The sequence below is a fragment of the Scyliorhinus canicula genome, chromosome 6 (assembly GCF_902713615.1).
Source record: "Scyliorhinus canicula chromosome 6, sScyCan1.1, whole genome shotgun sequence".
Lineage (NCBI taxonomy): Eukaryota > Metazoa > Chordata > Chondrichthyes > Carcharhiniformes > Scyliorhinidae > Scyliorhinus > Scyliorhinus canicula.
In genome coordinates this window covers 172353556-172380782 of record NC_052151.1, presented here as the reverse complement: position 1 = coordinate 172380782, position 27227 = coordinate 172353556, and the positions used below count along the sequence as shown (strand labels likewise).

General features: G+C 44.3%; 1 protein-coding gene across 1 annotated transcript in view; it reads left to right on the top strand.

The window, feature by feature from the left end:
• The window catches only part of gclc (glutamate-cysteine ligase, catalytic subunit), a 96514-nt gene that overhangs the window by 51204 nt on the left and 18083 nt on the right, over positions 1–27227 (top strand). Inside the window, 6 exon segments of the mRNA XM_038800449.1 lie at positions 3890–4026; positions 4110–4184; positions 7711–7827; positions 7915–8053; positions 11870–11982; positions 24795–24887. Of these exon segments, the coding sequence (XP_038656377.1) occupies positions 3890–4026; positions 4110–4184; positions 7711–7827; positions 7915–8053; positions 11870–11982; positions 24795–24887 (674 nt within the window).

Genomic DNA, 27227 nt, shown 5'->3' with positions numbered 1-27227 from the left:
AACTAGTAGAGTTGATGAAAGATAGCCAGTGGATGTGGTTTATTTGGATTTACAGAAGGCTTTCGACAAAATCCCACATAAGAGATTAGCTATAAAATTATGGGATTGGATTTGGTGTATTGAGGTTAATAGAAAACTGATTGGCAGACGAGAAACCAGAAGTAGGAATAAACGGGTCTTTTTGACAGGCACTGAGTAGTGGTGTACCGCAGGGATCGGTGCACTGCAGGGATCGGTACTGGGACCCCAGCTATTCACAATATATAGTAGTGATTTAGATGAGGGAACAAAATGTGATATCCAAATTTGCAGATCACACAAAGCTGGGAGGAATGGTGAGCTGAGAGGAAGATGCAGAGATCCTTCAGTGTGATGTGAAGAGGTTGAGAGAGTGGGCAAATGAATGGCAGATGCAGTATAATTTGGATAAATGTGAAGTTATGCAAGTTATTAGCAAAAGCAGGAACACAGATAATTATCTGAATGGCTATAAATTAGAAAGAGGGGAATGTTCAACAAGAACTGGGTGTCTTCTACACCAGTCGCTGGAGGTAAGCATGCAGATGCAGCAAGCTGTAAAGAAGGCAAATAATGTGCTGCCTTCATAGCGAGAGGATTAGAATACAGGAGCAGGGATGTCTTGCAGTAATTATACAGAGCCTTGGCCTTGATGAGACCACACCTTGAATATTATGTTCAGTTTTCATCTCCTTCTCTGAGGAACGATATTCTTGCTCTCGCGTTTACCAGACTGATTCCCGAGATGGCAGGAAGACATTTGCGAAGAGGCCGAGTTGGTTAGGATTGTATTCGCTGGAGTTGCGAAGAATGAGGGGGGGGGGATCTCAGAAACATTTAAAATTAAAATCATAAAATCACTACAGTGCAGAAAGAGGCCATTCAGCCCATCAGGTCTGGATCAACCCTCTGAAAGGATACCGTACCGAGGGTCAGGCCCCACCCTGCCTCCTTAACCCAGTAACCCCACCTAACCTAACCTTTTGGGCACTAAGGGGCAATTGATCATGTCCAATACACCTAACTTGCACATCTTTGGACTGTGGAGGAAATGGGAGCACCCGGAGGAATACAGATACAGGGAGAAAGTGCAAACTCCACACAGTCACACAAGGCCGGAATTGAAGCTGTGTTTCTGGATCTGTGAGGCAGTCGTGCTAACCACTGTGTCACCGTGCTGCCCTAACAGGACTAATCGGGGTAGATGCAAGAAGTATGTTCCTGATGTTGTGGGTGTCCAGATCCAGGGGTCGCAGTCTGATGATATGGGGTAGACCATTTAGGAGAGAGGTGAGGTGAACTTTCTTCACCCAGAGAGTGGTCAACCTGTGGAATTTGCTACCACAGAAAGCCGTTGAGGCCGAAATATTGTATTTTTTCAAGAAGCAGTTAGATAGCACTTGGGGCTAAGGGAATCAAATATATATGGGGGGGGGGGGGGGGGGGGGGAAGATGGCATCAGGCTATCGAGTTGGAAGATCAGCTATGATCATAATGAATGGAGCAGCAAGCTCGAAGAGCTGAATGGCCTCTCCCTATTTTCTGTGTAAGTAGGTAAGCAAGCAGGTGAGGCAGATATCTGTGGGGAGGAAGTCCCAGAGCTCAGGACCTAGACAACTGATGACATGCCAACCAATGGTAGAATAATTAAAATCTGCGATGCTTGAGACGTGAATTAGAAGATTGCAGATCTCTAGGGAGAGTTTTGGAGCTGAAGGGGATTCCAATTGGGAAGGGTTGAGGCCAGGGTGAGAGTTGAAAATGAGGATAAGAATTTTAAAATCAAGACATTTATTGATTGGGGGTCCATATTGTCAGAGAGCATAGGGATGAGGGGTGAACAAGATTTGGTGTATGTTTTTGATAAAGAGGATGAAGGTAGAATGTGGCAGACCAGCCAGGTGTGCATTAGAATTGTCTGGTCTAGGGGTGGCACTGTGGTTGGCACTACTGCCTCATGGTGCCGAGGACCCGGGTTTAAAGATGTGCAGGGTAGGTGGATTGGCCACACTTAAAATAGCCTCTTAATTGGGGAAAAAAATAATTGGATATTTGAAATTTATTAAAAAAAGAATAATCTGGTCTAGTGGCAATAAATACATGAATGAGTGTTTCCAAAACAAATTAGCTGTGGCTGCGGCGAAGTCGGGCGATGTTAGAGATGAAATTAGGTGGTCTTCGTGATGGCATAAAGAGGTTGGAAGCTCCAGCTGGGGTCAAATGACAACAAGGTTGCAAACAGTCTGTGTTTTGGTCTCCGATAGTTGCCAGGATTCGATAGCTGGGGAACGGACCAAAAGATTGGTTTCAGTCTTCCCAACATTTTGAAGATGTTTCTACCCATCCATTTGCAGGATGTCGAAAAGCCAGTTGAGAGACCATTGCAAGTGATTCTCTGGCAGTGATTAGATAGACATGGGACTGGGTAAGAGCAGAACCCTTCAGCCATATGACAGTGGAGAGACATTGAAGAAAGAATCTGTGGTCAGCGTGTACGATGTTGCTGGGTCGAAAAGGGCCAGGAGGGATAATTTTATTGCAGTTTGGTCGGATGTCATTTGTGACTTTAAACTGTTTCGGAACTGTGGTGGGGTGGAAATTTGATTGGAGGGCCCAAGTGAATTGAGACTGAGAAATCTCTTAAAGCAAGCTTGAAACTGAAGAAGCGGGCAGAGGCACCCAAAGATGGATCAGGATGATTGAAGGAGCTGAAAAGAGCACATAAGGGGCTGAACATCAGACGCTGCTAAACGAATACAGTAAAGAATGCAGGGAGCCATGGAAAGAACACTTTAGTGTGCCATGTGTAGCAAGATGGTAATGTTACTATCTGGCACTTCTCACTCCCTGAAATACGAGCATTAGGCTCATTCCAAAAAATAATTTCAAAGCACCTGGGCCGGAATTCTCCGAGCCCATGCCAGGCCACCGATTCTCTGGTGACCGGGGCCGTTGAAAGCAGCCCCCGCGGCGCTTCTCCACGCTCGATGTACCGAGTGCCTGCTCAGTCCCGCCGGCGTGGTTCACATATGGCCCTACCCGGTGGGACCTCGGCGTTCTGGCTGCGGGGGCCATCCTGATTGGGGGGGGTTCTAACTCCTGGGGGGGTCTCAATGGTGGCCAGGCCCACGATCGGGGCTACCGATTGGCGGCACGCTCATACCAGAATGGCCTATGTTCCTCCGCTCCGGGCCCCTGTAGGGCTCCAGCATGTTGTGCAGGGGCTGGTGCAGAGACCGCGCCGGCCATGCTTTTGGTGCCAGAGCAGCGCACAGTACTCTGACACCATTCTAGCCCCCTGGAATCGGGAGAATAACCTGGCCAGGAGGCCTGTTGAAGCTGGCGTACACCACTCCATTGTTTACACTTGGCCGGGATTTCGGAGAATCCCGGAAAAAGGCAACTTACAGTATGAAAATTATGATGCAGAACATATCGTTTGTTTTCTGCCATGCCCACCCAACCACAAGGAGCTGATGGAAAGCAGTCAAACAGCATTCTTGCTCATAAGAGGCAAATTTAATAGCAACAGATGTTCAGCAAGAAACCCTATCTGCATGTTGTCATTCGATGTTTTAGTTGGTCTGTTTACATACGAACATAGAGATTGAAGTGAATTTTGACATTCTCCAATAACAACGAAAACTTAAAGGTAATTAGTCTGTAAGCAGACCACTCATTGCACTCAATGTTGGCTGATCTTTTCCATCTGCTACAGTAAAATGTTAGCAAGCTAGAGTGCACAGAGATATTTCATTGAGAAATTAACTGCAAAGGATGCGAAGTTGCTGTAAATGACTTGCTGTTCCCCCTTTCAAGTCTATGCTGCAACCAACTACTGCCAGACTTTTAACATTTTTCTCCCTTGCAGTTTATAAAGACAAACGTATTTCCTCTCCATTTATTGAAAAATTTGTTAATGATGATGGCGAAGCAGCAAGAGCAACAAAACCTGATCACATCTATATGGATGCTATGGGGTTTGGTATGGGCAATTGCTGCCTTCAGGTGAGTGTCCAATTGTAAAATTTGAAAGTGTTCATTTAGTTTTTTGTCTTCGCTCTCTTACATACTTACTGCTCTTGTGATAGGTGACATTCCAAGCATGCAGCATCTCCGAAGCCAGGTATCTATATGACCAACTCGCCACAATTTGCCCTATTGTGGTAAGTGTAAAGGACTGTTGTTCTCTGTTTTGTAAATTTTCATTCTCCTGGTGCCATCACTTGTATTTTGAGAGTTGTCTGTATAAAACACCAACAGGGTGTGTCCTGAAATGACAATACTACAAGGACTAGCAGCTGTGAGCCAATCCACAAAATATTGATGGGTGGTTTCCTGGGTTTGGGAAGCTCTCAATGATCGGTACTCAAGATAGTTCAATGTTGTAATTGCTGTTTTATTAAATTAACACCCTTGCAGTCAGTAATCTCCATGCATCTCTGGGCTGTGTGAATGTGGCAACATTTTAGAACATAGAATTTCTTTATAAAAAATCACACAAATGTTTTTTTTAAATATTTTGTTTTGCTAAACAAAGAAGAGTGCTTTGAGTTAGTAACTCCATGAGTTTACTTTCATTGTTAAATTACTGTTGTTGGCAGAACTTTTCAGTATTTAAAAGCTTTCCAGTTTTCTTTTCCAGTTTTTGTCCCCCATTGCTTGGCTGAAGTTGTCACAGTTTTGGCATATTTTTGTAGATAGCAGCAATCCTGCAGCAACTCATTCAATGCTCTACGTATGTGAGCCTCAACAATGAGAGTTGGAAGACTGTTCAACTGTGGGCTTCACGGTGAAGTCTGACCTCCTCTGCTGTGGCCATGTTACAGCAAGGGTGTTGTATGGTAATGAGATCTCACCATGACTATTTAAATTTTCCTTTCTTAAGTTGAAGAATGCCAGAACGAAAAGCTCTGACCACACAGCTGTTCTGGTTAGAATCCAACGTTATAGAATAGGCATTTAACTTTCCTCATCTTTTTCTTAATGATGCAACAAATTAGTTTAGTGTAAAATGCTTTTGGAAGTTTTGAGTTTCCTCTCATCCCATCATTCTGGTTCAGCACATTTGGAACTTATTTAGCACGGGCGGGATTCTCAGGTCGATGGCACCAAAATCGCGTTCGGTGGTTGACCGGAGAATTCCTGTTTACAACCGAATCGGGGGCGGAGTATGGAGTGCGCCGTATCGATGGCCTCGGGACTGACTCTGTCAGGGGCTGGGGCACTGTGGAGAGGGGGGGGGGGGGGGGGGGGGCACTATTTTGCAGGCCGGGTCAGGGAGCAGCCGGCGCCATGTTGCATGGCGCGGCCGCTACAGACTGCCGCCGAGTGGGACCCGCCAATTCTCCGGCTGTATCGGCAGCTAGAGCCGGGTGCTCTACGCTGCCTTGCTGCTAGCCCCCCAGCTAAATGGGGCCATTTTTTTCTGTCGTAAAACACCACTGTTCTCACGCCGGTGTGGAGACCTCAAAATCAGAGAATCCAGCCCCATATTTTTAACTTTGTGCCTACTTCCAGCTGGGAACCTTTTTGTTTTTGTTGTTGTTGCAATAACTAATTCTCACCACTAAGATGTAGCATAATATCAAGAAAGAACTACCATGTCCTCCATTTTCCATAGCATTTCAAGGTAAATAGGTGCTGTCAGAGAAGTCGCTGTTGTAATGTGAGTTAGTCTTGATAACAACATTAAATTGCAGCAGCTGATATTTGTCAGACTGATTGAAAGCTGTTCAAATATAAATATCACCCATACCCACTTTTTAAAAATAACTTTTTATATTTATAACTATTTTGTTTTCTAGAATTTGAAGCCCCATTATTTTGTTTCCTCTGACTCTTGATGCACTTTGCTCTTGTAGTACTATCATTAAAAGACTTTTGGGGTCTAGAGGTCAGTCTGAGGTTTTGATATTTTTGTATTGGGCCAGCAATATTATTGCCCATCCTTAATTGCATTTGAGAAGGTGATAATAACCTTTATTATAATAATCTTTATTATTGTCACAAGTAAGCTTACATTAACACTGCAGTGAAGTTACTGTGAAAAGCCCCTAGTTGCCACATTCCGGCGCATGTTCGGGTACACAGAGGGAGAATTCAGAATGGCCAATCCACCGAAAAAGCACGTCTTTTGGGACTTGTGGGAGGAAACTGGAGCTCCTGGAGGAGCCCACGCAGACACTGGGAGTACGTGCAGACTCCGCACAGACAGTGACCCCAAGCCGGAATCAAACCCAGATCATTGGCACTGTGAAGCAACAGTGTTATCCACTATGCTACCATGCCGGTGGCGAGCTGCCTTCTTGAATAGCTGTGTAGGTACACTCTCAAAACTGTTAAGGGGGCGTTCCAGGATTTTGACCCAATTGCTGTGAAGGAATGGCATTATATTTTCAAGTCCGGGAGGGTTTGTTCCATTTGATGCTTATATTGTCAGGTGGGTCATTGCTTGGGGTGGTGGGAGGATGGGATCATTGTTGTTGATAAGGAAATTGACTTTGTATTTGTTACCATTTACTGCTTGTGGGTGGGGTGCAAATTCTGGAGAAAATGTGAAAAGGGAGAATATTTTTTAAAAATATATATATTTTCAAGTCAGGATGCTGTGTGGCTTGAAAGTGAACTTGCAGGTGGTAGTATTCCCATGCATCTGCTGCCCGAGGGCACCTAGGTAACAAGTCACTGGTTTGGAAGGTGCTGTTAGAGGAATTGGTGAGCTGCTGCAGTGCATCTTATAGATGGTGTAGACTGCATTAGTGGTGGAGGGAGTGAATGTTGAAGGTGCTTTATTGATGTCAAATGGCGAAATGCAACTACTATAAGTGAGTTTTAAACTGAAGTGATACAAAAAATGCAAACACCTCATAACGTCTCAAAACTAAGAAGCTGGTGAAGTTGGTGGGAATGGCTTCATAGGCAGGCGATGCTGATGCATATCTAAATGTGTATAAATTCTTAGCCCCTAAAAATTAGGACCAGGATTCTTCGGCTGTGGCTTCCGGAAGATCGCCGTGGACAGGACGGGGACCATGTAAAGGTCCGTTGACCTCAGGCGGGAATTTCTGGTTGCCAGGTGGGCGCAGCCAAAGAATCCCGCCCTAGGCTTTGTGACTTAAAAGTTGCCATTGATTAATGCAAGTTTCTTACCTGAAAAAGTGGATAGAAAGTTATTCCCAAATTTGAGGCCATGTAAGAGCACTAAAGTGTCTGATGCATATTGATGATTGCTAAGCTTTACAGATTGATGAGTGCTACAGATTGACTTGATTATGATACTTAAAAAAATAAAGCACCCAATTCATTTTTTTCCCCAATTAAGGGGCAATTTAGCATGGCCAATCCACCTACCCTGCACATTTTTAGGTTGTGGGAGTGAGACGCACACTGACACAGGGAGAGTATGCAAACTACATGTGGACAGTGACCCAGTGCTGGGATTGAACCCGGGTTCTGAACGGTGTGAGGCTGCAGAGGTAACCACTGTGCCACCCTCACTTGATTGTGTACTTAGCTTGATTGTAACATTTTAGCTGTTTAAAGGAAAACGTACAATAATACTTAATAAAAATGCTCTGATAACTTCAATGCTTAAAATTGTAACATTTACGGAATATTCAGCTGAAGTGAATTGCAAATACTGTACTTTTTCTTTTCCCCTGGTGCATTTAAGTGCAATTTCCCTTCCAGATGGCTTTGAGTGCTGCTTCACCGTTTTATAGAGGTTATGTGTCAGACATTGATTGTCGCTGGGGTGTAATTTCCGCCTCTGTAGATGACCGAACCAGGGAAGAAAGGGGTTTGGAGGTAACTAACTATTCTCCATGTTAATGCGTTGCATGCCACTTTAACGCGCACAGCATGAACCTTATGCTTGGTTTGTTACTTTTGCAGCCTTGCAAAAATAGCAAGTACACGATCAGTAAATCCAGGTACGACTCCATTGATAGTTACCTCTCGAAATGTGGTGAAAAATACAATGACCTCACGTTGACAGTTGATGATGAAATCTACAAGCAGCTCCGAGAAGGAGGTAATAAAGTATGCATAGAAATAAAAGTTGGGATTAGTTTCTAACATATGAAATTTCTGAATTACAAGTTGCCTTGCATTGGTATGATGCTGTACTTGATGACTATTAAAACCTTGTTTGTAAAGTAACAATTTAGCCTAGTATGACTGATGTGTCCTTGGCCCACGCAGCATTTGGAGCACAAACCTTCCTGTTTTAAATGTTTAGGCATGAAATTCATTTACTTTTAGAGCATTTTTTTTTCCCACGAGAAAATGCATTTGATAAATAGTCCTAGTTCACCGACTTCAAGGAACAGCACTTTCAATTTGACTCTACTTAAGCAAACGTAACATTTTTGATCAAGACCTGTTCGCAAAGTGTGGTAATACCTAGTGTGGAAAGCCAGCATCAATTCTAAAGTTAATATAAATAACCTGAGGTACAGCTTAAAAAAAACTGTTTAACAAATTTCTATTTGTAGACTTGTCCCCAGAAACAAATGCATGTTTTTCATTTATAAGGGGCGGAATTTTCTGTCCATCTTTGCTTGGCGACCGGAGAATCCTGCCCAAGGTCAATGGAGTTCTCCATTGTACACGGCTCTCCCGTGTCGTTTTTGTGGCAGCCGGGTCGGGGAGAATGCGGCTCATAGTTTTATTATAATAATCTTTATTGTCACAAGGAGGCTTACATTAACACTGCAATGAAATTACTGTGAAAATCCCCTAATCACCACACTCTGGTACACTAAGGGAGAATTCAGAATGTCCAATTCGCCCAACAGCACGTCTTTCGGGACTTGTGAGACTGAACCGGAGCACCCAGAGGGGAAACACGCAGAAACTGGGAGAACGTGCAAACTCCTCACAGACAAGGACCCAAGCCGGGAATTTAACCTGGGTTCCTGTCACTGTGAAGCAAGAGTGCTACCGTGCCACCCACACAAACCCAAGTCATCTACATGCGCATCTTGTCTGCAAATATTGACCATCACACAGTTGACTTTGAACTCGCTTATATATCTATAAAGGGTTTTGCCTGTAACCTCTTCACCTAATGCAGTCTAGCCACTAGGTTCCCACAAATTCTGGAAGGTAAATTTATGGATTTGGACCGTATCCTCATCTAATTTCTTGGTTTCCTCAAAACAGTTTTGAGGAAGTTTTAAGGATTGAATACTTGGCTTCTGTCAGTTTCTGCGTGAAAGCTTTCCAAAAATGATGGCAGCAGACCCATTTCAAAAGATTAGTTTAATTTTAAAATAATTTTTTTAACGGTGACCAGGGTTTGAGGAGTAATATTAGTGTAAGTGTATGGTAAGACAGGTTGTTGATTGTATACTTGTTGTAATTTTTTTTTCTGTAAATATCAAAGTGCAATTTCCCACATTGCAGCTGAGCTTCCTGAGAAAAATTGAACTTTGAAGCACACATCCATCCCCTCATTGTCATTTGATTGACTAGTGTCAGAATGGTTGCACCATTATCAGCAGGGAAAGGATATAGTTACAGCATAACAAATTTCTAGTACAACTGAACAATGGAATTGTAATGCAAATACAAAAAGGAAAGAAGGAGATCTAAGTTCCATCTGTATATTGTGGTTGAATTTTTTCCTGAGCTTCAAATTCCACTTCATCCAAAGATTGCCTTTTGACCTGGTATTGCCATGTACAATGCCACAGGAAATTGATTAATTGTGTTTTTTTGAATCTTTAAAAAAAAATAAATTTAGAGTACCCAATTCTTTTTTTTCCAATTAAGGGGCAATTTAACATGGCCAATCCACCTAGCCTGCAACCTTTGGGTTGTGGGGGTGTAACCCACGCAAACACGGGGAGAATGTGCAAACTCCACAAGGACAGTGACCCAGAGCCGGGATCGAACCTGGGACCTCGGCGCCGTGAGGCAGCAGGGCTAACCCACTGCGCCACCGTGCTGCCCGTTTTTTTGAATCTTGTCCTGTGTGCTATTCCCATCTGCAAAATCTTCTATCTGTTTATAACTTTTTTGTTCATTCCGTGGTCTTGCCCTTCCCTTTCTCTTGGGTTCTGAAGTTTATAATTCTCCAAATTCTGCATTGCTTCACTTCTTCAAGCCTCTTGTGGATCGGTGATTTCCTTCTCCCCACCTTGGTTCAGTGGCATAGCTGTCCAGACCCTAAGCTCCACAAATCAATTTACATCCTTGGGGTGAGATTCTCCGTTTTTGTATGTTTTCCCACCAGAGGAGAATTGCTGCTGATTTACATTCCCCCTGGAAGTGCAAATCAGGAAGCAATTCACTCTTCCTCGCCATGGAAATTTCTGCATAGCAAGAAATAATCCGGGAATCCCGCTATCGGGCCGCCATTTTCTTTTCAAAGAAATGTAAGTGCATTCAAGCGTGTGATGGCAATGCACTTTTCCACTCTTTGATATGGTTGACGTTTGTAGACATTGGTTTCAATGTTTCAACTCTTGAGTCACTCACCCATGAAGGGAGATGAATTAATCAAGGCTGCAGCTGTTTTGTGGAAGCTGCCAATCACAGCCCACTATTAGTAATGAATGAATGGCTTGCAGCTACAGGATCTGAGGGGTTTAAAAACAACTTTCTAAGAATGAACACGTAGTGCCTCCAGGTAAGTGTCACAACTGTTAATTTCTAGCACTACCCCTGTCTGGGTAGCTTCCAGACAGGTGCGTTTATTCTGGGGGCTCTGTGGAGGGTTCCTTTAGTTAGGGGGTCTCTGTTAGGGGCTCCCTCTAGTTAGGTGGTCTCTGTAGAGTGTTCCTTTAGTTAGGAGGTCTCTGGGGGATGTCCCCCATTTTAGGGGGGTCTGGAGGAGGGTGGGCGGTTCTAGTAGAGGAGGGGTGGGCAGGTTGTGCATTGTGGGGGAGGGGAAGGGGGAATAGCCCTCAGATGGACAATGGGGGCAACTCCCTTAAGAGGTACCTCCTTGGCCCACTGTGAGGGCTACCCCATTAAGTTTGTGTTTGGTGAGCCTTGTTGTAATCCTTGCCCAAAGGACTAGCATATCGCTTGGGGCCAGAGAATAGAGTGCCAGGCCTGCTAAGTGGATGTAAATAAGTCTTAATGATCCATTTGCTTCATTTACATCCTCCTGATGGCGTGTGGGCATGAATCCCAATTCCGCAGTCAGCGGAGATAAGGGGGGGGGGGGGTCAATCGGGACTTTTCGATTCTCTGCCACATCAGGGACCCCGCAGACAATCCAGGCCCTTGTGCTTTTAAAGATACTCAATATCTCCCTCTTTGACAAAGCTTTTGGTCACCTGCCGTAAAGTCTTTACCTCATTGCTCTATGTAGGTTTCTGCATTCTTATCTTCCTGTTCAGTACCTTGAAATGCATTACTATATTAAAGGCATTTCATAAGTGTAAGTTGTAATTACTCAACAATATTTGTAATGGAGCATCTTCATTTTGTATCTCCTAGCTACTTGACCTCTATGGCATGGCAACTCGCGTGCACCAGTTAACTTTGCTTCTCTGCTTTCCAAATTATCTTTTGCTTTATTTAATTGTAAATAATAAAAAGGCTTAAATGAAAGATCAGAACATAAAACTTTTTTAAAAATAAGCACTTATTTTTTTATTTTTTTTTGCTGCCCTTTCTTACCCCCCTGCTTCGCCTAAAGGCTGAATCTGATCTTGGGAGATGAGTATATTAAACTTATTCAGTTTATGGTGGAAACTGGGGAGGCTTTGGTGGATTACCAAATATTCCTATGGGGCAAAAGAAAACTGCCATGCTGTGTTGTCTCGTAGTCTTTTTTTGCGATATCCTTTGATTTGAAGAATTATTTTGAGGTTGGAAATATGTTTTTCAGGTATTGATCATCTCCTGGCACAACATATAGCTCACCTTTTTATTCGGGATCCTTTGACGCTGTATGCAGAAAGGATACATATGGATGATGCAAATGAATCTGACCACTTTGAGGTAATCTGCAGCATCAACAGCAGCAATACATACTTTCATAGCACCTTATTCAAGGCAGTAAATATCTCTATCCCTTCCTAGAAGTGCAACCAGACCAAAATGATACTTGGCCAATGGAGATATTAGGGCAGATGACCATAAGGTTGGTCAAGGAGGTAGGTTTCAAGGAGCATCTTGAAGAGGAGGGAATATACAGAGCTTGTCCCCTAGATGGCTGAACGCACAAGTACCAGTAGTGTTGGAAAGGAAGTGAGGATACAAAAGACGTCAGATATGGAGAAACATGAGGTCTTGGCGGCCTCTGCAATAGAAGGGACGTGAGGCCTTGGAGTGGTTTGAATATTATACTACATTGTTGGTCCACGTTCCAAAGCAGATCAGCAAGGAGTGAGGTGTTTGGTGAGCAAAACCTGGTGCAGTGGGGATGCAGGGTTACAGATTTTGGATAAGCTTCAGTTTTTGGAAGATGGGAGACTGACCTGGATTGCATTAAAATAGTTGAGTCTGTAAGTACCAAAAACATAGATGCGAATTTCTGCAGTGGGTGGACTGAGAGACAATATGGAACAGAAGTAAACTCTCTTGGTGTTAAGAGGATGTGAGGTTTCTGAGAAGGCAAATTGTCTGACCCACCTGAGCCAGTGGCCAAGGAGGGGGATAAAATTGGCCTGGAGGGAACAGGGTTTGTGGTGAGTAATAACAACCATGGGGCTGGATTCTCAGCAGTCCTGCGTCAAAATTGCGTTTGGCGCGGGGGCGGAGAATCCACTTTTCCATCTGACTCGGGCCCGGCGCCACTCGCTCACGTGCGATTTATGCAGCACGGCTGGGAGGGCCATTGCCAGAGGCCCACCCAGCGATGCTTCGGTCGTGACCGGCCGACTTCCCGATAACGTGGTTGTAACTACGTCTGGCCAGTCGGGACACTCGCGTGGCGACTACGGACTCAGTCTGGGGCTGCGCTGGTGGGGGTCCGGGGGGGGGATCAAGTACCAGGGGGCTGTATCCGCAGCTAAAGCTGCGAGAAGCACTCCGGGGCCCTGCCAGCCCCATGTAGGTAGGTGAATAGGTCTTAATCTTTGTAAGGAATGTCTGGCGTGAAATGCCACCGTTTATACGCCGGCGTGGGACATCGCCCCATTTTTGGAGAATGCAGCCACATAACTTTACTCTTTTCCAACATTTAATTACAACTGCATTATAGAATGTTTCAAATTGATATTTGTGGACTAGTCGTGCTATGCTCTGGAAGTTACTCATCTTAAGTTGGATTGGTAAAACCTACCTTATAACAGAAAGTTGTTGCAAAGCAAAAGGAACTACAATGAGTCTCTTTTGAATTGAAATTGTCCGCGATGTAAATGCCTGACTTTTTAAATGTGCTGGACTGCATCAAATTACATCGGATAAACAACACACTGGTCATTCAGCCCAAGCAGTTCATGCGAGTATTTATACCTAACCCTCTAGCCCAGGGGTGGGCAAACTTTTCCGTGCAAGGGCCACATTCAGAAATTCACAATTAATAAAGGGCCGCATAGTATATTAAGTAAAATAATTACTTCACCCGGTTATGATTCTGGGCGCCTCATATAGAACATAGAACAGTACAGCACAAAACAGGCCCTTCGGCCCTCGACGTTGTGCCGAGCAATGATCACCCTACTCAAGTCAACATATCCACCCTATACCAGTAAGTAACCCAACAGCCCTCCCCCCCCCCCCCCCCCCCCCCCCCCCCCCTCCATTAATTTAAAAAAAATTTTTTTTTTTTTTTTTTTTAATGACTTGGTGGGCCGCAGAAATACCTGCGGCCCGCGGGCCGTAGTTTGCCCACCCCTGCTCTAGCCTCATCCCATCTTTCAATATCTAAATCCATCATCTTTATCTCCTCTATCAAATCCTTCCATAATTTTAAAGACCACTATTAGGTCATCCCTCAGCCTTTTTAAAGAGAAAAGAGACTCATCCTGTTGATCCTTTCCATCTTCTCTACCCCTATGTCGTTACCATAATATAGGGACCAGAACTGCTTACAGTTTCCATATGGTCTAAACAACATTTGATAGAAGTATAACCATAACTTCCCTACTTTTCAATTCTGACTGTCTGGAAATAAAGCAGCGCTCCGGTTTCCTTTTTCATCGTCTTGTTACCATTGACCCCTCGTTCTAGATTATCCCACAAGATGAAACCTCTCAAGACCCCTTCCAAATCTTGTATGTATCGATTAAGTTGCCTCTTGCTCTTCTAAACTCCAGCGGAGACAAGTCTAGCCTGTCCAACCTTTCTGTCATAATATACATCCATGCATATAATGGAGTGCAGACAGGCAGTGATTGACACAGGATGACCAGTGAGCATATAGAACAGAGCAGCCAATCACCAGACAGGACACGACCACTATAAAGCCAGACGGCACCAGTTTTCCCACTCACAGGATCCAGCCTCTGAGACAGTCGGAGCTCGTGAGCATTAGTCAGTGCAAACACCATGTGGTAGCTAGTAAGTCTGGTCAGGCTAGTGTCAGGTCTCCATTCAAGTCAGCATAGTGTCAACTCACAGTTGAACATGTATAATAGTTAAGACGTTAAATAAAATCGCGTTGCATCTTATCAAGTGTTGGAAGTCTGTCTCTCGCTACACTGCATCAAACGCAGTCCACATAGACCCAGTCTACCCAACACATCATGGTACCAGGTCTGGATGCTGAGAATTGACGGACTCACCTTGAGGTAATCAGCGTTGACCAGCAATCAGCCATCCGGTAACATGGACAACGTCCGCCCTCCTCCACAGCTCCACATCGCCGGCAACCTCAGTGCAAACTGGAAGATTTTCAAACAGAAGTTCCAACTCTATCTCGAAGCCACCAACCTCGAGGCCGCACGGATGCCAGGAAGATCGCACTATTCCTCTCCACAGCCGGGGACCATGCCATCCACATCTACAACTCCCTTACATTCGCTGAAGGCGAAGACGAGACTAAATTTAAAACAGTCCTGCTGAAGTTCGACAGCCACTGCGACATTGAGGTGAATGAGAGCTTTGAACGGTACGTTTTCCAGCAGAGGCTTAATGGTAAGGATGAACCTTGTCAGTCCTTTTTGACCCATGTCCGCATCCTCGCGCAGTCATGTAACTATGACTCGGCCACTGATTCCATGATCCGGGATCAGATTGTTTTCGGGGTCCACTGCGATTCCCTTCGACAGCAGCTCCTGAAAGTCAAGTATCTCACCCTCACCATCGCCATCGAAACGTGCGTTCTCCACGAGCATGCTAACAACCGGTACTCCCACATCAGGGCGGCAGAAACGGCAAAGCTAAACCCCCACGAGGCAGAATGGGTGCAGGCCATCACACAAATGCAGGGCCTGAGTCTTGATGAGAGTGGCCATTTCGCGCGCTTTTCCCGGGCTCCAGGGCATGCGCGCCACGAGCGAGGGGACGGCGAGACCGACGACCAGCCTGCGCAGGTGCGTACGTCATTCGACCGCACTGCGCATGCATGTTGGCGCACGGAATGCGCTGACGTTGGCGTCATGACGTGTCTGAATTGTGGCAAGCTTGGCCGCTACGCAGCCCTTTGCAGATCTGCTCCACTGCCCAACATCCAGCGATCCCAGCCACGGCGCAGAAGCGTCCGTTCGATACAGCAGGCCGTGCCAGACTCCGACCCCGACAGTCCACCAGATCCTGATGCTGAGTGCCTCAAATCCCCATTCCGGGTGGATATCATTACAAAGCATGCGCTGCCTTTCTCAAAGATGGTGAAACACCTCCCTATCCTGAGCGTTGATCCAGACGACGAGTGGTGTGCTATCCTTACAGTTAACAAGGCTCGCATCCGTTTCAAGCTGGACACCGGCGCTTCAGCGAACCTCATTTCAAAATCCAATCTCGACACCATCCGCGTCAGACCACGCATTCTTCCACCGGCCTGCCAGCTCCTTGACTACAATGGCAATGCCATTGCTGCCAGTGGCTCATGCCAACTTGGAGTATCCAATAGGTCACTTAAAGCGACGTTGCGATTTGAGATCTTAGGACCTGGCAGAGCTTCCCTGCTCGGGCCTGCAAACTCCTGAACCTGGTTCAACGAGTCCACACCATGTCATCCTCACAGGCAACGGCCTCACCTGATGAATACTTCCAGGCTCAAATTGATGACATCATAGCGCAATATCATAGCGTGTTAGCAGGGTTGGGCACACTCTCACACCGATACAAAATCTTGCTGAAACCAAACGCCACCCCTGTGGTTCACGCACCGCGTCGGGTGCTGGCACCCCTCAAGGACCGCCTCAAGCAGCCGTTGCAGGACCAGGGCATCATATCAAAGGTCACGGAACCCACGGACTGGGTTAGCTCCATGGTTTGCGTCAAGAAACCGTCAGGGGAGCTTCAAATCTGTATCGACCTCAAAGATTTAAACCGCAATATCATGAGGGAACATTACCCGATACCAAAACGGGAAGTGTTAACCAACGAGATGGCTCATGCCAAATTCTTTACGAAGCTGGACACCTCCAAGGGGTACTGGCAAATACAGCTGGACCTGTCCAGTCGCAAGCTGTGCACATTCAGTACCCCGTTCGGTCGCTACTCCTACAACCGAATGCCCTTTGGCATCATCTCTGCCTCCAGAGGTATTTCACCGCATAATGGAACAGATGATGGAGGGCATCGAGGGGGTGTGAGTGTACGTCGACTGTGCCATAATCTGGTCCACAACCCCTCAAGAACACATCGATCGTCTCGAGGGGGTATTCTACAGGATCTACGAGCGTGGCCTCTGACTCAACAGAGCCAAATGCTCATTCGGTCAACCAGAATTCGTCGCCCGCCACAGAGACTAAACTTATAGACTGAATGCTGCATAACTTTGTTACCTCATCGTTTTGACATCTGTAAATATCGTTTTTTTTTTTTTTACTGCTTCATCTGCCCTATATCTGCACTAGTGACGCCTTCCTATGTATTCAAGTCCAATTTAGCATATTCTGTATTTAGTCACGCACATGTACACATCTTCACGCGCACACACCTCAATATTTATTACCTGAACACAAACTTCACAAAACAAAAGGGGGGGGGGGGGGGGGGGGGGGGGAGATGTCATAATATACATCCATGTATATAATGGAGTGCAGACAGGCAGTGATTGACGCACAGGATGACCAGTGAGCGCACAGAACACAACAGCCAATCACCAGACAGGACACGACCACTATAAAGCCAGAGGGCACCAGTTTTCCCGCTCTCTCGAGATCCAGCCTCTGACGGTCAGAGGTTGTGAGCATTAGTCAGTGCAAACACCATGTGGTAGTCAGTTAGTCTGGTTCAGGCTAGCCTCGGGTCTCCAGTCAAGCTAGCATAGTGTCAACCCACAGTTGAAGATGTAAAATAGTTAGATGTTAAATAAAATCGCGTTGCATCTCTAAGTGTTGGAAGTCTGTCTCTCGCTACACTGCATCAAACGCAGTCCACATAGACCCAGCCTACCCAACACATCACTTTCCTCATAGGACAACTCACCCATTCCAAGTATTAGTCTGGTCAACCTTCTCTCAACTGCTTCCAGCTCAGTTATATCCTTCCTTAAATTCATATTCATAAAACAACATTTGGTTGGTTGAAATCACCCGATGTCATTTACAGATACTTTTCTAAGATTGGCTCCATGACGGGTGGAGACGGGAGAATTTATAATTGAGAATAGGAAAATGGAGAAACTAAACAACTATTTTGTTTATGTCTTCACTGAGGAAGATACAGAAAACCTCCTAGAAATACTAAGCGCTGCATAGGATGAACTCCACCTCCTCATGCGCAGGGCTGAGCCGAACATAGCTAAACGTGCACAGGGCGCACTTGACCATAAAATGCATGTACAGGTTCTTTCCAAAGGTGGAGGACAAATGCGTACAGTACCAGAGAAGTCCTGCCAACCACATGTTCTGGTCCTGTCCCAGACATGTCGAGTACTGAACCGCCTTTTTGAGACCATGTCCAAGGTGGTGAGGGTGGATCCATGCCCACTAGTGGTGGTCTTTGGGATATCGGAACAAATGGAACTCTTTACAGGGAGAGGGGCAGACGCCCTAGCCTTTGCCTCCCTGATCGCCTGCTGGAGACTCCTGTTTTGCTGGAGATCAGCGCCACCCAAGGCTGCGGACTGGCTGTCTGACTTGGGGAATTCCGTTAAAGTGGAAAGGATCAAATTCTCCATTCGAGGATCCGAAGAAGGCTTTCACCACACTTCGAAGCAAGACACCAGCCTGTTCCAAGACCTGTTTGTGACCAGCGACCAAAAAGGGAGAGGGGAATGGGGGAGGGGAAGGGGGATTGGGGGGAGGACCATAACAGAAATGGATAATGGGAGAAGGATGCGGTTGAGGAGGGGGGGTGGGTTGGTGGGGATAGTAACCTGGATACAGGGCAAGAAAGGCAGAGGAGCCAGGGGGACGAAGGGCAAGGAAGCACATGGGTGCGATCACAAGAATGGCGCCCAGGTAGCACCAAACATGCCCCTGGTATGTGCTAATACCAGGATGGCAACATGTAAAAAGCTAACATGTAATATGGCACGATTGTGGTAACCAATCACTGGTCACCCAAAGTTAGCGTCCCCGCATCTGTACACATGTTGCCTTTGTATGCATACCTATTTATTAAGTTTTTTTTCTTTTTCCTCATATACCCACTCTGTAAATCTCTCTCTTACTGTGTGATGTTCCTTGTAATGTTATTATAAATGTAAAACCAATAGAAATACTTCATTTTTTTGTTTTAATAAAGTTTTGTTTTCAAAATAACCAAGCCCTAGTTCTTGTATTATCACTCCTGGAACAAATCGATCTTTCTGCGTTACGTGTCTGGTTCAATATTGTAGCCATTATTAAGTGTTGACCAGGCGTTTGTAACACTGGTGAGTCCAGAACCAGGAGACATTGTTTCAGAATAAGGGACAGGCCTTTATGCTGAGATGCAGAGGAACTTCTTCACTGAGGGTGGTGAATCTTAAGAATTCTCATCCTGGAGGGTTGTGAAGCTCAGTCATTGAGTATGTTCAAGACAGAAATTGCTGATTTTTCAACACTAATGACATCAAGAGATATGGGGATAGTGGGAAAAATGGGTAGTCCCAAAAGACGTATTTGTTAGATGAATTAGACATTCTGTATTCTCCTTCAGTGTACCAGAGCAGGCGCAGAATGTGGCAACAAGGGGAGTTTTACAGTAACTTCATTGCAGTTTTAATGTAAATCTACTTGTGATACTAATAATTATTATTGTAGATGATCTGTTTGGATGGCAGAGCAGAATCGATGGGCAAAGGGGTCCTCAGAGCCCCACTGCACCTGTACAAGCTGCCCCAGTCCCGATCTCCAGCATGGTAAAAATGGCAGACTGCCACCTTGGCACTGACCTGGTAGTGTTGCCAGCTGGCATTGCCACTGGTCACATTAGTGTTGCCAGGCTGGCACCCAGATGGCAGTGCCTGGGTGGCAGCAACATGGCAAGCACCTGGGAGGGGGGGGGGGGGGGGGGCTGGGCTATGATCTCCTCTGAGATCACCACAAGTGCTGTTCTGTCTGGTCCCCGTTGGCATTTGCCCTGAGATCTACATGGTTGAGGGGGTTAGATCCCATGCCTCGGGTAGATTGGGAAAGCATATTGGAGTGAGACTAGCTGTCTCACTCTAATATGCAGATTTGCAAAACAGTGATCCCACCACAATGGGCTGGATTCAGATCGCGTTTCCTTGCAAGATCGCATTAGATCTCTGGAGGCTTAGCGAGCCAGGTAGATCCCAGAAGAGGGATCTCCTGACATCTGGCTGCACTGTGCTGTGTTTCGGGCAGAAAGTTTTACGTTAGATTGTGCCTAGAGTGTTTAGTTTGCTCTTTTAGTGTAATATATTTTCCTCCAAACTGTTGAACACCATTTTAATTGTTTCTCATTGTTGCCATCCATATTTTTCAATATGGTTGCTCATTTTATTTTACCAAATATTTTCTGAACCCATCAAAATCAGCTTCCCTCCAATCTATTAACTTGGTTTTCATCATACTTTGGCTTTAAGATAATGATAGAGAGGGATGTATGGTCACTATTACCTGGATGTTCCCTTATGTTAATTATCTTACCAGCTCTGGTTCATTCCAAATAAGTACATTTGGTAGTGATTTGGACTTTATACTTCCTGGTCGGGATTCTCCCCTACCCGGCAGGGCGGGGGGTCCCAGCGTAGCGGAGTGGCGCCAACCACTCTGGCGTCGGGCCTTCCCAAAGGTGCGGAATTCTCTGCACCTTTAGGGGCTAGGCCCGCGCCGGAGTGGTTGGCGCCGCGCCAAAACCGGTGCCAACGGCCTTAGATGCCCGCCACCCGGCGTCGGGGCTGGCTGAAAGGCCTTCGCCGGTTCGCGCATGCGCCGGTGCGTCAGCGGCCGCTGACGTCACCACACACACACACCCCGTGGTCCGATCGCCCCGCACACCCACCCCGGGGGCCCGCTCGCGCCGCCAATCCTGCCGCCACCAGAGGTGGTTGAAACCACGTCGGCGGGATTGGCCTGTCAGCGGCGGGACTTCAGCCCATTGCGGGCCGGAGAATCGCCACGGGGGGGCACGCCGATCGGTGGGGCGTGATTCCCATCCCCGCCAATTCCTGGGTGGCGGAGAATTCCGGCCACGGCGGGGGCGGAATTTACGCCGGCCCCGGGCGATTCTCCGACCCTGCGGGGGAGGGTCGGAGAATTCCGCCCCCTGTGTTTGAAAGAAGTGCTGTGCATATGTAGGAACTCCATTCCCTTATCCTCTTTACCTACCTCATGGGTAATTGAAATCCCCACAATGGTTATTCTGTTTATTTTTTACTCAATTCTCTAATTTTTCTGCATATTTCTTCCTTCTGGATAATCTGTAGACTACATCCATTAGTATGATTGATATTTTATTATCTTTTATCTCTATCCATATGGATTTTGTTTTTGTCTTTCTGACAGCTGTATGTTTTTACTGCCATTTATGTTATCCTTAAAAAAAACCAGTGCTTACCCATGTTATATTTAATAAACAGTGCTACTCCTCCTTTCTCCTATTCTTTTCTAAATACATTATACCCTGCAATGTTTTACTCCCAGTTCTGATTTTTTTTCTGTAGCCATGTCTCTGTGTAACCCCTACTATTTCTGGTTACTCCCAATGAATGATAGCTTCTAGATCCCCTGTTGTATTACAAACATGGTCTATGAACATGCAAATTAGGAGCAGGAACAGGCCATTCGGCCCCTTGAGCCTGCTCCATCATTCAATAACATCATGGCTGATCTGACTGTGGCCTCAACTCCACATTCCCACCTACCCCCATAACCTTTGACTCCCTTGTTAGTCGAGAATCTGTCTACCATTGCCGTAAAACATTTATTGACCCTTCCTCCACCATTCTCTGGGGGAAAGAGTTCCAAAGATTCACAACTCTCCAGAGAAAGAAAATATTCTCATCTTCACATTTTAAAGCCCCCTTATGTTTAACCTGTTCCCTTGTTCTAGTCACCATGCACTGCAGGGAATACAATTTTAACTAATTTTGAATGATTTTCTTGCACTTTTTCACTTTTAGTCCCTATAATTACTTCATCCCCTGCCATCAATGTCCTCTCTTATTCTTTATTCTTGTAACCTTTAGCTATGTGATCTATCTGTTTTGTATTCCAATTAGCATGTGGCGCACTAATCCAGAGATTATCACCCTTGGGTCTAACTTTTGATACATATTTTGCTCGTGCTCTCTCTCTCTCTCTCTCTCTCTCGCTTGCTCCTTACTTTGTTCCAACATGGACCAAGACATTGGATTTATTCCATCTCTTTCAAGTTCCCCTTCAGCCTCCATGAGATATCCCTTACTCTTGTATGTTACAGGCAACACACCTTTCAGGATTCTCATTGTTGGCTGCAAAGTCTGCCATCTATTTCCTTATTATTGCCATATTTCCATTCTGCTCTTACCCATGTTATACTTAATAAACAGTGCTACTCCTCCTTTCTCCTTCTACCCTTCTGGGCAGCCTTCTGAGCCACGGTGCCTTGGTGTGCAATATGGCTGTCATTCCAGTGTCTTTCTCCTTAAACTGCTTTTAAAAGCATTTTACCTTTTTCCTAGTCTTGCATACATATTCCAGTGATTTTTAACCAGATGCTATTGGAATCTTTCTTGGTAAGCAGTTTTGTTGATGACCACTTTGTATCAATTTTCAAATATTATGATCTCTGTCCAAATAATTTTCTACTTTTGAAAATGTGCATTTCTTGTTATTGTTACATTGAAATTCACCTATTCTAAACCTCATTTAGTTAATTGATCCAAATCCACTTGAAATGTGGTTAGACTTCCTTACATTATTGATCTGGCAAAGCTGCATCCATATTGCCACTGGGCATGTTTAGGGAACTAATGCACTCTAGAGAAAATTCTGCTTAGCATGAAATTGCAGTGGTATAAATACCATTTCAGTGATCTGGATTTTGTGGACTGCAGTGAAGCGATTGTGCCTGCAGCTAACCTTTTTAAGTGATGTGGAGTTCTGGTGTAAATCGGGGTGTCCAGAAACAATGATGTAATCAAGCAGGGTGGAAGCAGCCAATCACAGTGAAGATGTTTTAGACAGCAAACCAGGAAATTAAAAGGTCTGATTAATGAATGTTTTTAATGTTACTTTGTTGAAAGCAAAATAAAGATTGGGACATAGATATGGGCAGTATGGTGGCGCAATGGCTATCACTGCTGCCTCAACAGTGCCAGGGACCCAGATCTGATTCTGACCTTGAGTGTGTGTGTGGAGTCTGCACCGCCTCCGGTGTCAGTGTGCAATTCCTTCGGGTGCTCCGGTTTCCCCTCAGACCAAAGATGTGCATGTAGGTTAGGGGGATTGGCCATGCTAAATTGCCCCTTGGTGTCTAAAGGTTAGGCAGAATAGGGTGGGGTGCTCTTTCGGAGTGTCGGTGCAGACTCGATGGGCCAAATGGCCTCCTTCTGCACACAGGTGTTCTATGACAGCTTAAGGTAAAAGCTGAAAAATATCACAAACATTTTAAAAAATGTTTAAAATTTCATTTTCCACAAAGATAAGATTAGTTTTTCAAGTCAAACCAGAGAGGTTTTCAGCAACAATTATGAATTAGGTGCACCTCATTCGACAAGTTTTTTTTTTACAGCAAGCCTAATGGCATAAAATGCAAGTTTTCTCAGTTCAGTGATTTCTAATTGATTGCAATTTGTGGAGACCTCAACGTTTTGAGTATTGTAGAATCACTAACTTTAGCTTTGGATTTCCACATTTGTGGACTCCAGAATTTGCTGTCAGTTTGAGAGGAAAAAGGACTGCAAGTGCTGAAAGATGCAGTCATTATTACTGTAAAATCTGGGCCACCTTTGGTATTTTTGAAGAAACGCTAATTACCTCAGTGACCAAATTCAATGGGGATTATATAAAGGCATCTACATTTGGTAAGCCAGGCCTGGCTAACTGGCGCCCATTTGTCTGCTAGGATAAAAGGACACTGCAGCCTCCCTTTCTAGAATTAATAGTTGGAACATTATCAATTTCAGTGATCCACATAAGAGATGATACACAAGCTAGAGTGGAGAGGTGGGAGTCATGACATGAACACATGGCTTGTGGAACGAGCAATATTGCCCAGTGGTTCTGGATCAGTCTGCCATCTTTCCATCTACCTAGCAGCAGTGTAGAAAAATGTCTATGCCCAGGCTGAATACCTGGCCCCATCTACTCTTTCTACCGGGACTTCTGTACCGTGGTCTACAAGACTAATTCATCTCTGCATGCCTATCTCCATGTGTGAAGCCAACTCCACTGGAAAAGTGAATTATATCGCAATAATTATTTTCTCTATGGTCTTTGCCCTGTAAATCTTTCTTTTCTCTCCCTCTTTTCCTATGAGTCCAAAGGAGGCAAAGTTGCCATCCTCCTCTGGCTTGAGTGTGTGTAAATATACTTGCCAATGAGTTCATTCTATTCAGAATTTGCTATGGTATTATTAATAGAAATTTGGATCATACCAGAACTGAGGGGTTGGGTAATATGCCACTGCTTATAAAGAGGGAAGCAATCAAAGGAGAAATTAGTACTGTTTTAAGTTAACCTGCAACACCAGTAGTGCTGCAGTTTTTGGTGTTAGCAAAAAGAAAAGCAGACATGTGTTACTTCACATTTGGGTGAATGGTAATTGAATTTTCCCCTCTAATCACACTTTATTTATGCCATGCCAATGTATCTATTTAATATGTTTTCAGTTCATTAATTTTATGAGCCTTAATCCTATGCTTCAGGTTTTGCAATTGAATGGCTAGTTGTTCATTTTGCTGCTGCATTACAAACTTCACTTCTAAACTCAGATTATTCCGTGTGTAAATATGATGCTCCCATCCTTGTAATGGGTTGTAAGGTGTTCTGTTCTGACTTTGGAACAATTTTAAAATTTCAGTTGCACCTATCTTTCAGTTTCTCAACATTTACAGCTAAAGGCTCTGAATAAATATTTTGTACGATCACTTAAGCATTTATTTGTAATATATAATGTGGAAAGGTTCTTTTAACTGTTTACTATAGTACAGAACTGTCCTAAAATTCTATTTTTGTTCTTGATTTTGCTTGTTAAGTACAAAAAACTCAACTGGAATGTTGATGAAACGATAACTAAATGTTTTGAAAAGTATAATGGGAATTGTGTGAATTGTGAAAAACGGAAATAAAAAAAACACTTGTGCACTTGACTACCTATAGAACATACAATCCACAAATTGGCAGACCATGAGATTCAAGCCGCCCCCCCCAAATTCTGAAATTGGATGGAGAGTTGAATTTCGACCAATGGAGGTAGGTACTATAATTGTATTAATGCATCTCTATTCAATGTAATTCAAGCCCATTTATTTGTATTTTATCTGCTTATGTAATTTTTGGGGTAGAGGTTGCACTTGGGGTGCAATCATTGATTGCCACAACGGTAGCATTGTGGTTAGCACTGTTGCTTCACAGCACCAGTGACCGGAGTTCGATTCCCGGTTTGCGTCAATGTCTCTGCAAAGTCCGCACGTTCTCCCCATGTCTGCGTGGGTTTCCTCCGGGTGCTCCGGTTTCTTCCCATAAGACCCGAAAGACGTGCTTGTTAGGTGAATTGGACATTCTGAATTCTCCCTCTGTGTACCCAAACAGGCGCTGGAGTGTGGCGACTAGGAGATTTTCACAGTAACTTCATGGCAGTGTAATTTAAGCCCAACTTGTGACAATAATAATAATTATTATTATTAATTACTCCTGTTTTGAGGTACGTTTTCCCCATTAAGTTATTGTTCGTATTAATTTGCATTTCACCAAACGTAAAATCAGTTAATTGATTTCTTTTGAAAACCAGTTTTGCTTTAAAAAGCGATCCTTGATATACTTGAGTGATAATTTTATTAATGCAAATGAAAATATTGCATTTTAGATCAGTGAACCACTTTTGAGTTAGCTGATCTTAAATGATTAAAAATGGCATAAATATACAGAACTATTTTCTAGTTGGCTTGGAATCGTAGTCGTTTTCTCAGTAAATTAAATATTCAAAATGTATTAGTGTTTTTCTCAAAAGACGTATCTATTTGTTTTTGGATTCTCCTTGAAAGCATGCAAGGTAGAAATTTCCAATGATTAATAAACCTGAGGGCATAGCCAGTTTTGTGGGTAACCCCTGCTTCTAGCATTTTTAAAAATTGGAGCAAAAGATTGCTGAAGTTCCAAGTTGCGTAAATAGTTGGCAGTTAAAATTCTGCATTCTTTTATGCCAGTTACACTGTTTAATGTAGCTAATTACGTCTAAAACAGTGTATTTGAGTGGAAACTCCTGACCATCCTTTGATTTTTTTTAAATTCATGGTGTGTGATGGATGTCATTTGATCAGCATACATTTGCTGAAATCACCAAGTACTTATTTCAGTTCCTTCTATTTCAAAATAAAATCCATTCACTCATTAAAAGCCCTTTTTGAGGAGCCATATTCATTTCCTGCTACTGTACTACTTGTAAAGAATTTTATTTTTTTTAAATGCAGATGCTTGTTACCAGTTTTGGTGCACAACCTAATTTGCTCGCCTCATCTTTCACCACCTCTAAATTTCCTCCATTCAGGTCTCCCTGCTCTTGTATATCTCAAGCTTGCTTTCTGTTTCATTGCTCCTGACCCAGTCATTTAGCTGGGATGCTTCACTGTGCCTTGTGATTATCGATTTGAGTCGTCATAGTTGTACATTTTTGTGCTCTACTTAGGACCAGCACATTAGCTCAGTGGCCATTAACCATCACTTCCTTTGGTAGTTCTACCCTCTGTCAAGTAATCCAAGATGTCAACAGCAACTGATTATCCCCCCAAATATCTCCCACAGGACTGAAAAGCTGGAGAATACCAGCATTTCCAGTTGGTTTGCCTGCAAAGTCACCACCTCAACTGTTTCCTCCACCTCAACAAAATTGCATTCAGTGTGCCTGAACCATCCCTGCTGAGTTAAGCTTTGGGTGCTGTGGTTGATGCTGCTAGTAAAGAGACCTGGAGGGATGAGGAAAACAGATCAAAGACTATAGATACAAGGAGGATTAGAGAGGAAGAGAGGAATGCAAATGAAGGTGCAAGGAATTAGGTAAATAGACAAGAGGAAAATTAAGGGGAGGGAGGCAAGTGATGGATGGAAGGGTAAGAAAAGTGGAGCAAAATACACCAAAGTTGCTGTAGTTATGTTTGGCTCTTGGTACTTGATTTTTCATAATTTAGTTTCTTTTACTGGAAATTTCCCATGTTGTCATACAAAATGACAGCTCAAAACAATAGGAGTTAACTTTTCAGTATCTGAGGAAAATGGTTATGTTAAAGTAGGCATTGGGCCACCAGGCATTTGAACTGAGACAACGTATTTCTGAGCAACCGGTCGCAGATTCAGCCGGGAAGGTTCCACTTTGCTTCTAAATCAGCGATAAAATAATACCAAGCAATTTATAGAACCGGAATTATTGTCCGTCATTTAGGCTTGATGTAAATAATCACATGGCAGAGTGCTTCCAAATTGGGGGTGATCCACATTGCTTTAATGAGCACAGTGGACATTGAGAGTTTTTCCATAATTCATACCTACATGCCAAGGAATTTTCGCAAGTAATGGGAGGAGCCGACATTATTTCTTTTT